Consider the following 10803-nt stretch of genomic DNA (forward strand, 5'->3'; position numbering starts at 1 on the left):
ATCCGGCACAACCCGTTCACCCCCACCCTCTATCACTCATTTACTACCCTCCAAAAATCAGTTTAGTACCCACCCTTTGCTATGGTAGATAATCTGACCTGATCTTTCCACCCACCCATTTTCATCACCCCGATGCGCCTCTGGGTACTCATTTCGGATTCCTTGGTAAATTTGTAACGGTTGTAACATCTATACGTTACTTCCGTTGTGATGAAGGTTGCAGGGCAACCAAGGACCCCTACCTTCCCCCAAAATTTGAAAGGTACGGTCCCATATGTATCTCAGAGGGTACCCAGCCTACCCCACCCATGGCGAGACCCTCCACGACCCACCCACCCCCATGAACGAACAACACCTGAAGTTAGAGATCACCTACCCCTTTCCCAACACACCAATATTTCTTGCAATTCACCCCCATGACCCTACCCATACACCAATTTTCTACCCCATGGTGAATCATAGTGGTCGGAAGCCAAGTACCCCTGTGGGTAGGCAACCCCTTCTTATCCACTACCCCTACCCTCATTTCAAGCTCTGTTGAAGTTCAACACCGCAAACCCACCCCAGGTTCGACCACCCAGTCGCCCATAGATCGAGTACCGGGTCGTTTTAAATTGTTTTTGAGGAGATCTGGAGGGTACTTGTACCCACCTCATGTAGTTGACCCACCCTTTCAACGATTTCTACAGTCTACGGAGCTAGTAATAGTAGCAGGGGTAGAGGGAAGGAAGGTGGTAGGGTAGATGGGGTAGAGATTTTATCTCAGAAGATGGTGGGTATGCTTCTCAAGGTGGGGTGACCTCATGAAGGAGGAATTCACATCAGGGGTGGGGTACAATCAGCCAGGGTGTGCAAACCATTTAACATCACAAGCAGGGTGGGTACAAGCCATTTGGTTCCCAGTTGTGATGAGGGTCCGGGAGTATAAGGCAATTTTCAAGAAAGTGTGGTAAATGGGAGGGTAGGGGTACAATATGAAGTAGTGCGGTAGAGGACTGATAGGGTTTGTCTGGGTGATCGGGTTGAGGGGTGGGTATCAGGAGAAGTGGTGGTGCAAATCTGAATTAAAAGAGGGGTAGGTGATATGGATATCACCAATGGGTGGGGTAGCAGAAGTGTAGTCTTGTTCAAATGCAAGGGGGTGGGTGCTAATCCTGTGGGGGGGTTGGGGGTAAAGCACGCATCCTGACGGTATGCCGAGAGGAAGCTGAAAGTGGGAAAGATGCAGGAATGAATAATGGTCAACGTAGATGACGAAGAGAATAGGGCAGAAGAGGAATGAAGTCAAGATAAGGGGAATGAGAAGCAATGCTATGTGAAGAAGTATGGCATGATGGGTTGAAGAGGGAGAGATACGAAGGAATCGCTCTCATTGGGGGGGGGGGGGTTAAGAAATGGGACAGGGGATCGGGGAGAAATGATGTCGCTGCTAGCAACGATTGAAGTATCGTATCACTTCTATGGAAAGAATAATCGCCGATCAAGAAATTACTATAGTTGACATGAAATATGTTATTGGAAAACTTTGCGTTCGGAAACTCTTGTACATGTGATGGGGTTCGTTTAAGATGACGAGTATGCTGTTGAATGCTGGAGAGATAAGCCTACATCAAGTACAGGACATGTTGATGGGAAGATTAGGTTTTAATGTGGCTCCTAGATCTGGGGATTCGATGAGCTGAATGAGCCGGTAATGGGCGTAGCCAAACAGGAAAGCCAAAGCACCGAAAGTTATCTGAGAATAGGCATATTTTCATTTGTTTGTAGAAGTTCAAGCCGAATCCGCATAGTTTGGAATTGGAGAGTTTATGCTGTGAATCTCATCTAATCGATTGTGCCATGTGCTAGCTCCTGCAATTCTTGGAACATGTTCTGGCGGGGGTTCGCGTCTACGTCAACCGTGGACCTGGTGATTCCTGGACATTCTTTGATGAGCGCGAGTGGCTGATTTACATGCTTCAAGCTGCTTGATAGCGAGAATTGCACGCTGGAAGAATTGTTGAAAGACCAGGATCTTATACAGGTGATGACGGGAGGATGTGAAACAAAATTGAAAGGCCTGCCAGGAATGCAAGCAAAGAAATCAAAAACTTTTGAATTTGTAAGTCAGAGTTCTTTCGAACTTGAAATTTTGTGTAGTTGGACTTTGTTTTGAACACAATCTTAAAAATGTGTATGCTCTGACGAATTTTCAAAGTTTATCGAATCCTACGGAGCTTGAAGCTTTGGTGGGATATGTCGTAGACCCTGCTCCTGAAGATGCGGATGAACTCAGAAGAATTGTATTTCCCTGCAAGGTTTGCATTTTGGATCCATCTTGGGAGCATTTCTTTCTTACGAGTGGTCAGGCATCGGAGATCTTGTCATTGAACTCTGCATTACAAGTTTTGCTCTTGAATGACGAATCTTTAACTTCAAAGCTTATGAATATGATTGCACAAGGGGTAAGATTCATTTATTTGGAATTTGTTTTCTTGGACTGTGAAGACCTGTATCGTTGACTCGTCACTGTCCAGGATGACAAATTTAACGAATTCACGGCCTCGAATTACAGCAAGGTAGACAAGAATTCGATTGGACTACAAGTTATCTTCTTGCCTTGTGATGCCAAACATCAGATTCTATGCTCTATACTCAACTTTCGTCCTGACAAAGCAATTATTGCTGTACATTCCGCTGGTTGTCGTATGTGGAAATTTTGTGGATGAAGTAATGATTATCAATTCAGGAATTGCACAGCATATCTTCGAATACCTGCACTTAAGCTCTATTCTTGATTTGCTGCTTGCAGTATGATACTCGTTATATCTTGTTACCTTGTTTTGAATAGTAAGATAGATAATTCATGAGTCGGATGCTATGCTTTCTCGGGGCAATCTTGAAGGTATTTACGGTTGTGAGTTTGCATCTGACGTTTGTGCTTGATTAAGACGACATCCCAAATCTGATAACGGAGGCAAATATGGTGCAAAGATTGATTTCCAGATTGAGTCCAGAGTATCCAGTTGAGGTAGGTGTTTATCTAAATTGTGCGGTGTGGTCATTTTACCACACAATAATTCAATGTGACAGGTTCACGAGAATTCGAGTTTGGCTTTGGTCACCCTTGTCTGTGCTGTAAGCATTCTCGTGGTGTCTTTACGAGTCATTTACTGCTGGCATGCAGGAGGCATGCTCTGGAGATATCTTCTTGCCGGAAAATGTTCGATCATTTCTTTCTATCAGGAACGTGTTTTGTCCTGTTCCTGATCGAAATATATCTTAGGTGGATTTTTTGTTGAGTAAGACATTGGGGGAAAATGAAAGTTTAGCGGACTGCGATGAGAAGAGAGCATCTGTTTTAAAATGTGGATTGCAAGTTGTGCTTGAATTCGTGCGACAAGGTTAATTGGGTATGATTTGAATGATGCAGAATTGATGTGGTGTGGCAGGACATAAATTGAATGAGGGCCAGGACGACGAACCGTTTAACTTTGAGTTTGATGTATTGCATGTTGGTCAATTGTGGACTACTTTGAACTTCCCTTTCCTAGGATGTCTTCTGCCGCACTCCAAGTAGTATTCCGAAGAAGCAAGTGGTATCTTGAAATTGATTGTTGTCATTAAGCGTTTGACTCAAATGTAATGAAAGCGAGGGGATACCGGGGGCGTGCAGAAATCACAAGCATTCAACGTTGCATTGAAGCAGGTTCAATTTCACGAAGTTTGCAACTTTTAGTTATTTATTTGTAATTTCACTTGCCAGATTATGTTGAGAATTAGAGATGTGATCCTGATTTTGAAGAATCCACCAAGACTTCAGAAGATTGTGAATTCGGTTACAACTATAGATCCACCCTTGGGTTCTGTCAGATTCAAAATCGTCGAGCTGATCCATCTTCTTGTACTTCTGGACAACATTGATGTTTATTCTGCTTTGGCCGAACATGAAGCTATCCCAATATGTTTGCAATTATTCTTTCAGTATGAGTGGCACAACATGTTGCATAATTTGGTGCAGAAGATTTTGGAATTCGTGGTACACTCCGAGGAATGTCTTATCTTACAGAGGACTATCTTTGAAGAAGCGGACTTTTTGAATCGCGTTGTAAAGGCCTACGCACTGAACGAATCCTATTCTAAACAGCCGAAGACCTCAAGAAAGGTCAAAAGACATTCCGCTGCAAAGTCGTACCCAGTTGTAAAGTGAATGTACAGGGATACATGGGCCATCTGCGAGTGATATGCAACATGATTATGCAAGCGTCATCGTCGAATAGAATGATTGAATCGCATGTTAGTGAGGTGTACCATTCCCACATCGATTGCTTCACAGTTTTGACGTAAATCATTTGTAGCCGTTTTGGAAGAAATTTCTAGAAGAAAATCCTGAGATTCTCGTCGACTTCAAGGATTCAAAGCAGGTGGGATGTACCCTTGGCCCAAGCAAGCAAGCTAAAACCTTTCAGGGGTTGGCACCGAACAGCATCGAAAGAGAAGTTGATGGGCAGGAGCTAGAGGTAATGCGAGAATTCTACATTTTGTAATTTGTAGAAGTTTGTTGGTAACAGTTTGCAGGACGGTGACTTCGAGTCCGGGGTTGCTTCAGCCGCAAGTCTGACAGAAGCGTTCGACAACGAGGTATCGCAACTAGCCGCAAGTTCTCGTTTCCCGCTCGCCCTCTCTCATCTTTTTCGCAGGACTCAGTCGTTATCGAAGATCAGATTGAAGAGCAGCGGTCTGATATGCATGCAGAATGTGAGGGAATTAAGTGCTTGTTCTCCATGCATGACTTAGTGCAGCGTACTGCCCTGCATCTGATCCCAGCAACATGGTGGATGACATAGCTCAGCCTCACGCCCCTCATAACTATGGTGATGCACGTTCAGCATTTTTCTCTTTTCTTTAGCGACTTACATTGACATAAGGAGAGAGCGTCGAGAATTCAGTTGAATCCAACAGACATGCAGAAGATCTCGGTAAGAACCTTGTTCTGACAAGTAACTCTCATCGCTCACTGTACTTGCGCCTTCTTCCTCAGCAATTCATCAAGCTGTGGATGGGATGAAGACGGTCTTACAGTCTTGTTGCTAGTCTTCGTTGCTGAGTAGGTTGCAGGGCAAGATCGCAGCGAAAGTTGAAATCGCAGTGAGAATGGATGGTGATATGCCTGTTGCTACAGCTCAGGTATAGTTCGAATTTTACTCCCTTCATTCTGTCTATTCTTTCCCTTCAACGTAGTGCGATGTATCAATGCTCTTCTCAAAGCATGGCAGATTCAAGTCGGCTATCACTAACAGGTGGAGTGTTTTGGGGAGATGTACATACAACCTACGCTTCTAGGACGTAGGAATTGCTGGCCATGGGTTATTTCGAGGGTTGGAAGGGCTGAGGGAGAAATGAGGGGAGATGAGACTGAAAATGTTTTTTACACGCTCAAAACGTCTTGTCCTTTTCATTCTCTGGGTATTTTTTTCGAACCATACACACTTTTCCGCATTTGGTATCCTAATGCACACCTTAGAAGTTTCCTGACTTGGGGCAGAAAGCTTTGGAAGGGCAGGACACCGCGTCGCCGAAGCCTGGATGTACTAGTCATACCGGGAGGCAAGTGCAGTACAGGAGATCACCAGTGTTATAGAAGCCCCATCCACCCTCAGGGGGCTCGTTCCAGTTGTCCTCCGCGTTGCCATCAGCACAAACCTGTCAGGGAGGATCAGCTCGACTCTAACCGTCAGGGTCGCCAAAGCCTTACCTCGACCCCTCCCTCGGTTCTCTTGTACTTAGCAAGGCAGTCGGCCAAGGGCGAAACGCCCATGCCGAGGCCTCCGCCCGAAGAAAAGCCGGTGGCAGCCAGAGAGGCAAATTCACGGATATCTAGATCACAAGGTGGTCAAGGGCGTTGGAGATCATGCGCAATGTGCGAACAGTTTATGCATATGAACAAGCCCTGCTGCTAACTAATCATCGTTTTCATCATATGTGACTGAAATGAGAGATAATTCACACAAGGCCACGATTTCTAGCGACCTTTCTTCCTCACTTACGACCTGAACACGAGACCCGACCTTCACGATATTGAGCAGTGACGGTGAACCACCATCTCATTTCTATGATTTCTGACTAAATGGAGCAATATTCTTTCTTTGTTCTTTTCTGTGCTGAAATTCACATTGGACGTCTGGAAGAACAACACGATGTCTTGTCTGTAGACGATATCCTCCCCCGTCCGATCCTACCGCAACTTCTTGTCTCCCCTATCCCAATTCACTTCTTGCCTAGTTTCGTCTTCGTCTTCGTCTTCGTCTTCGTCTCCCTGTTCCTGTTCCTGTTCCTCTTCCTTCGTATCCTCCCCCTCTTCTCTCCTCCCCCTCTTCTCTCCTCCTCTTCTCTCCTCATGTTGCTTTTGCCTGGCGAGCCATACCTGCGAACATCGCTGCTCTATTTCGGGCCCACCAACCTACCGTGACTGCTCATGCCCGGCCGGCGCCGCTCAGTGCGGCGGTGGGCCGCGGGCCAGGCCCGGCGGAAGTGCGGAACGGGCCCGGGACTCCGCCGGGAGTTTTCAGTGACTGAAGCTAGAGGTGAGCTCACCTCAGAGCCTGTGACAGGTTGTGGCTATGGCAGAAGCGGAAGCAGGGGGCAACGAGGATCAAGGTGAGGGCGGGGGGGGATGGGGGGGAAGAACACAGACACGTGATGGAAGTCTTGTTGGATGAGAAGATCTCTGTGATGTTTCATTGAGCTTGCACTTTCAAACTGAATGCACATCTGGTGACTGACGCACATGGCAGCCCCAGCCAAAGTCCTCAACATTAATGTAGGTGTGATGGGACATGTCGACAGGTGAAGTGATGCGAAGCGAACATGATTTTCATACATATTGCAGTGGGAAAACAAGTCTTGTTCGGGCGCTTTCAAAAACTCTTTCGACGGCAGCTCTCGACAAACATCCTCAGAGCCAAGAGAGGGGCATCACGCTGGACCTCGGGTTCTCATCATTCACTGTGCCTATACCGGATCACATGAAGACGGAAGCGCAGGATTATGACGTCCTTCAGTTCACTCTAGTTGATTGCCCTGGTCATGCTTCCTTGATCAAGACCATCATCGGAGGAGCTCAAATCATAGATATGATGATACTAGTGATAGACGTGACCAAGGGTGTCCAAACTCAGACGGCTGAGTGCCTTGTCATCGGCGAGATTCTCATGGAGAAGATTCTGATAGTACTGAACAAGATCGATCAGATCCCCGAAGAGACAAGAACCGAAAAAGTCGAGAAAGTGAAGAAAGGGCTAGAAAAGGTCGTTCCATATTTACAAACTCTCAGCTGTCCAACCATGCAGCAGGTCTTCGCCTCCACCAAGTTTAAGAATCCAGACATGGTTGCTGTTTCCGCCACGGGCGGCAGCGCCGATGCCCCAGCAGGTCTCAACATTGGTACTGCATGAAATGTGTATGATTGCTTTTTGCTTGACGATTCTTTCTAGATGTTCTTGTGGACAAGCTGAAAGGGATTTCTCGTTTCCCGCAGCGCATTATCACTGGACCATTTTACTTTTCCGTCGACCATTGCTTCCCTATCAAGGGCAAAGGGACCGTGTTGACAGGCACTGTTCTTAGCGGCTCGGTGCGACGAACCCCTTGCTGTGACCCGTTTGACAAGAGCTGCAGGTTCGTGTGAACGATGAGGTAGAACTTCCAGATCTTCGTTTGCAGAAGAAGGAATACAAGGATGCATGTTGAGACCTCTCATCTAAAACTTCGACAGATCAAGTCGATTCAAATGTTTAAGAAACCAGTCAACAAGATAGCTCAAGGAGATCGAGCTGGAATCCTTGTTACCCAGGTTTCATTTCTTACTTCCAGTGACTGATCAAGTTGACTTGTATCTTCTATGTGAGTAGCTCGATGCGAAGTTGATAGAGAGAGGGGTCCTGGCCACTCCTGGTTCTGTTCCAAGTTTCAGTGCAATCGTGGCTTCTGTTGAGAGAGTCCGATTCTTCAAGGTACCAGTCCTGCCTGAGTCCATGATAAGTGTGATGGGTTGTAAGGGAACTGCTGGAAGCAAAAGGAAGTATCACATAACGATTGGACACTCGACCATCATGGCGACAGGTTGTTCTCCCTGTGCCAGTCTTTCCTGCCATGACTTGCATGTCTAGCCATCTTTTTCCGACAACCAAACCTCGAGCCAGCAACGGTACGTGACGCTCTGCTGCAACTGCTGTTTCTTTGATCTTGCAATACCATCTCCTGAAAAGACCTTGTTTTTCTCTGCCTTCCAGCCTCTCTCCTTTAGTGTCAAACTTGCTCCCAGTTGTGCGTTGAGAAAGTTTCCATTGCTTTCCCTGCTGGCCTGCTCATCACAGAATTCCTATGCAATTTGTGATAGATTCTTTTCAAATATAGTCCTACCTTCACTTTTGGTATTCATATTTCTGAGGATGGTTTTTCAAATTTCACAGTTTGATATAACTAAAGAATATCTGGTATCAGAAGAGCTGATTCAGGTCCTATGCCCCATCCAATTTCTGTGGAAGCGTCATGACTGTATTTATTCAGTCTGGAGCTGACTGTGAGAGCGGCTCACAATGGGTTCTCCTCCTTTTTGAGAAGGTTGATGCCACTGGATCCTGTTGTCGTGCTGACTCGAATCAGGTCGTGACGGCGCCAAAAGACTCAATGCTCATCGGCTCCCTTCTCGACACAGTTAGCCTCCTCAATTCGAGGCTTCAAAAATGATGGCATGAGGCAGGACATTCACAGCAACACTTGCAGAATTGTGTTTTTTGGGAAAGCTCTCATTGTGATGGATAAGGATAACAAAGATGAATTGAGCAGGTGTGAGGGAATCATGTCTCCTGCAACTCACCATGAGAAACTTTCAATGTTTCCAGGTTGAGATTGTTTAAGCCGAAGCAAAAGGTCGGGCATGTAAAACGAGTGGTCGACGAAAGTGTTGTGATCGGTGAGACATATTAGCAACTTGTCTGACAACAAACTTAAATTGCTTTCTGCAGGGAAGGATTTGTTCAAGAAGGAAACAGATATTTCCAAATTTATGAACCTCAAGATCACCTTGGAAAAAGAGACAGAGAAGGCAAGTCTTGTCCTATTTTCTTGTCTCGCTTTCTCTCACCGAATGCCCCTCAGCTGCCTGGGTACATCGAAGGATCCTTCGGGTCCAGCGGACAGTATAAAGTGCGTGCTCGTCCTCGCTCCTCCCCCGCTAAGACTCCTCAGGTCAGATGCACACAGCCTCACGGGCTCCCTGTGAGCCGAGGGAAGGGGAAAGGAAAGGCTAAAGGGGAAGACGAAGACGAAGACACAAACTTGGTATTCGTGTAATGTCATGAATGAGATCTAATTTGAGATGCAGGCGATGTGTAAGATCGTGCTGAGTTTCAAGAAGTTCATGTTCGATAGTACAAACGAACGAGGAAGGATAATACAGTGATACACTGTGGCATGACCATGAACAAACACATCAATGTACAAATTTTTTTGACATGCTTGTCTTCTGCGCTCGAAGGAGTTACGTCGAGAAATCCATTGTTCTTCAGCAGCTTGAAGTAATCTTTCCTTGTTCTCAAGGGCCTCATCATCCTATGAAATAAAGCCTCCAGCATTTTTTACTCTTCAATCTTGGGACGAGAAATAGAGTCCCCATTCACATAAGTGTATGTTCCAAGAACAGCTTCAGCAAGGCCAAGAGCATTCACCATCCAGTCGGCAAGAGCAAACCTGCAAGAAATGAGACGAGAAGGGGATGTAAAGTAAGTCGACTTGCTCTTCTCATCTAACGTCCAGTGAATAGCGTTGGGAAGGTACAAGACGAGACGCAAGGTGTAACGGATTAGCGATCTTCTGCTCCGTTCGATCTTGGCCTAATGACAAGATTCAAGGATAAGAAAGACAATCACCAGGGAGCATGCAGCTTGAGTCTCTCACTTTGTTGTTAGCTGTAAGCGATCCGTTCATCTTTAGCTTTGTCTCCATCCGTTTCAATTCTTGCCATCTTCGATGTGTTGCGTATATGTCAATCACAATCCAAAGCACCCAAAATACGCAAGAAAGCCGGGAAAGAGTTGCCACGTCAAGAGGGAAGAGCTTGGGTGCAATAGTTCCCGCCCAAACTGCATGCTCCAGGGGGTAGTATCCCAGCATGGTGTATGATTGGAGGATAACGCATCGTCGGATGACATTGTCTTTCCAACCACCCACCCTGCCCAGTTGTTTAGATTTCTTGAACAACGGTAAAGTTTATACCAGCTGCTGTTAATAATGTTGTCAAGCTCTGATGGAAGGCCGAAGGGGCTGCCTCCCAGCCTTGTCGTCACCCGGTACATAGAGAAGTGGCTTCCGAAGAGCTTCAGCGCCTCTGAAGCCTCTCATCATTCTTCTGGAATCTACTTCTCACACTGACCTTTGAGAGTCTGAAGGCGATGAGGGCAAGTCTGAGCGACTAGAGGCAACAGGTAGGACGCTATCTTCATCGCCTTGTCGTAGCCCCACACGCTTCCACTCCGATCCAGCCATGCCGACATTGCCCTGCGCACAGGTTGGGATGGCCCGTTGCACTTTCATCTCCGAGGCTCCGAGCATTCGCGGCTGGGCCGGGGCCCGGACCGTACCGTGGGCCGCCTCCGAGGCTCGGAGCCCGCCGGCCCGGGGAGTCCGGGCCGCACGCCGGTCCGCCGGGCGCCGGTCGGCCCATGCTCGATCACAGGCTCAGTGAGTCATCGACTACTGACTCGGGTCGGACTCAGTCACTCGGATGATTTTAATAGCGACCCGCCGGGTACCGTACAGTGAACT

General features: G+C 46.9%; 3 protein-coding genes across 3 annotated transcripts; 2 read left to right on the plus strand and 1 right to left on the minus strand.

Moving 5' to 3' along the window:
* Positions 1 to 1867: 1867 nt before the first annotated feature.
* GUITHDRAFT_143831 (hypothetical protein) lies at positions 1868 to 5382 on the plus strand (the record flags this gene model as incomplete). The annotated part of the gene is made up of 21 exons (XM_005825951.1): positions 1868 to 1909; positions 1964 to 2023; positions 2067 to 2101; positions 2198 to 2297; positions 2349 to 2444; positions 2517 to 2558; positions 3073 to 3117; positions 3266 to 3383; positions 3432 to 3484; positions 3534 to 3578; positions 3632 to 3688; positions 3746 to 4144; positions 4198 to 4284; positions 4338 to 4403; positions 4449 to 4499; positions 4558 to 4620; positions 4680 to 4737; positions 4782 to 4813; positions 4908 to 4958; positions 5098 to 5166; positions 5323 to 5382. 21 exons carry the CDS (start codon positions 1868 to 1870, stop codon positions 5380 to 5382), a joined length of 1629 nt encoding a protein of 542 aa, XP_005826008.1.
* A 1217-nt stretch (positions 5383 to 6599) lies between these two features.
* GUITHDRAFT_143832 (hypothetical protein) lies at positions 6600 to 9333 on the plus strand (the record flags this gene model as incomplete). The annotated part of the gene is made up of 14 exons (XM_005825952.1): positions 6600 to 6636; positions 6774 to 6825; positions 6869 to 7410; positions 7473 to 7612; positions 7657 to 7674; positions 7754 to 7831; positions 7890 to 8100; positions 8148 to 8185; positions 8548 to 8601; positions 8644 to 8694; positions 8741 to 8826; positions 8883 to 8953; positions 9006 to 9094; positions 9139 to 9333. 14 exons carry the CDS (start codon positions 6600 to 6602, stop codon positions 9331 to 9333), a joined length of 1662 nt encoding a protein of 553 aa, XP_005826009.1.
* GUITHDRAFT_154547 (hypothetical protein) lies at positions 9292 to 10541 on the minus strand. The gene is made up of 6 exons (XM_005825953.1): positions 10412 to 10541; positions 10255 to 10366; positions 9937 to 10210; positions 9772 to 9872; positions 9365 to 9729; positions 9292 to 9321 (listed from the first exon to the last, which is right to left on the minus strand). The coding sequence occupies exons 1-5, from the start codon at positions 10530 to 10532 to the stop codon at positions 9618 to 9620; spliced, it is 720 nt and encodes a 239-aa protein (XP_005826010.1). The 5' UTR covers positions 10533 to 10541; the 3' UTR covers positions 9292 to 9321; positions 9365 to 9617.
* Positions 10542 to 10803: the final 262 nt, after the last annotated feature.

The sequence above is a fragment of the Guillardia theta genome, assembly GCF_000315625.1.
Source record: "Guillardia theta CCMP2712 unplaced genomic scaffold GUITHscaffold_79, whole genome shotgun sequence".
Taxonomy (NCBI): domain Eukaryota; class Cryptophyceae; order Pyrenomonadales; family Geminigeraceae; genus Guillardia; species Guillardia theta.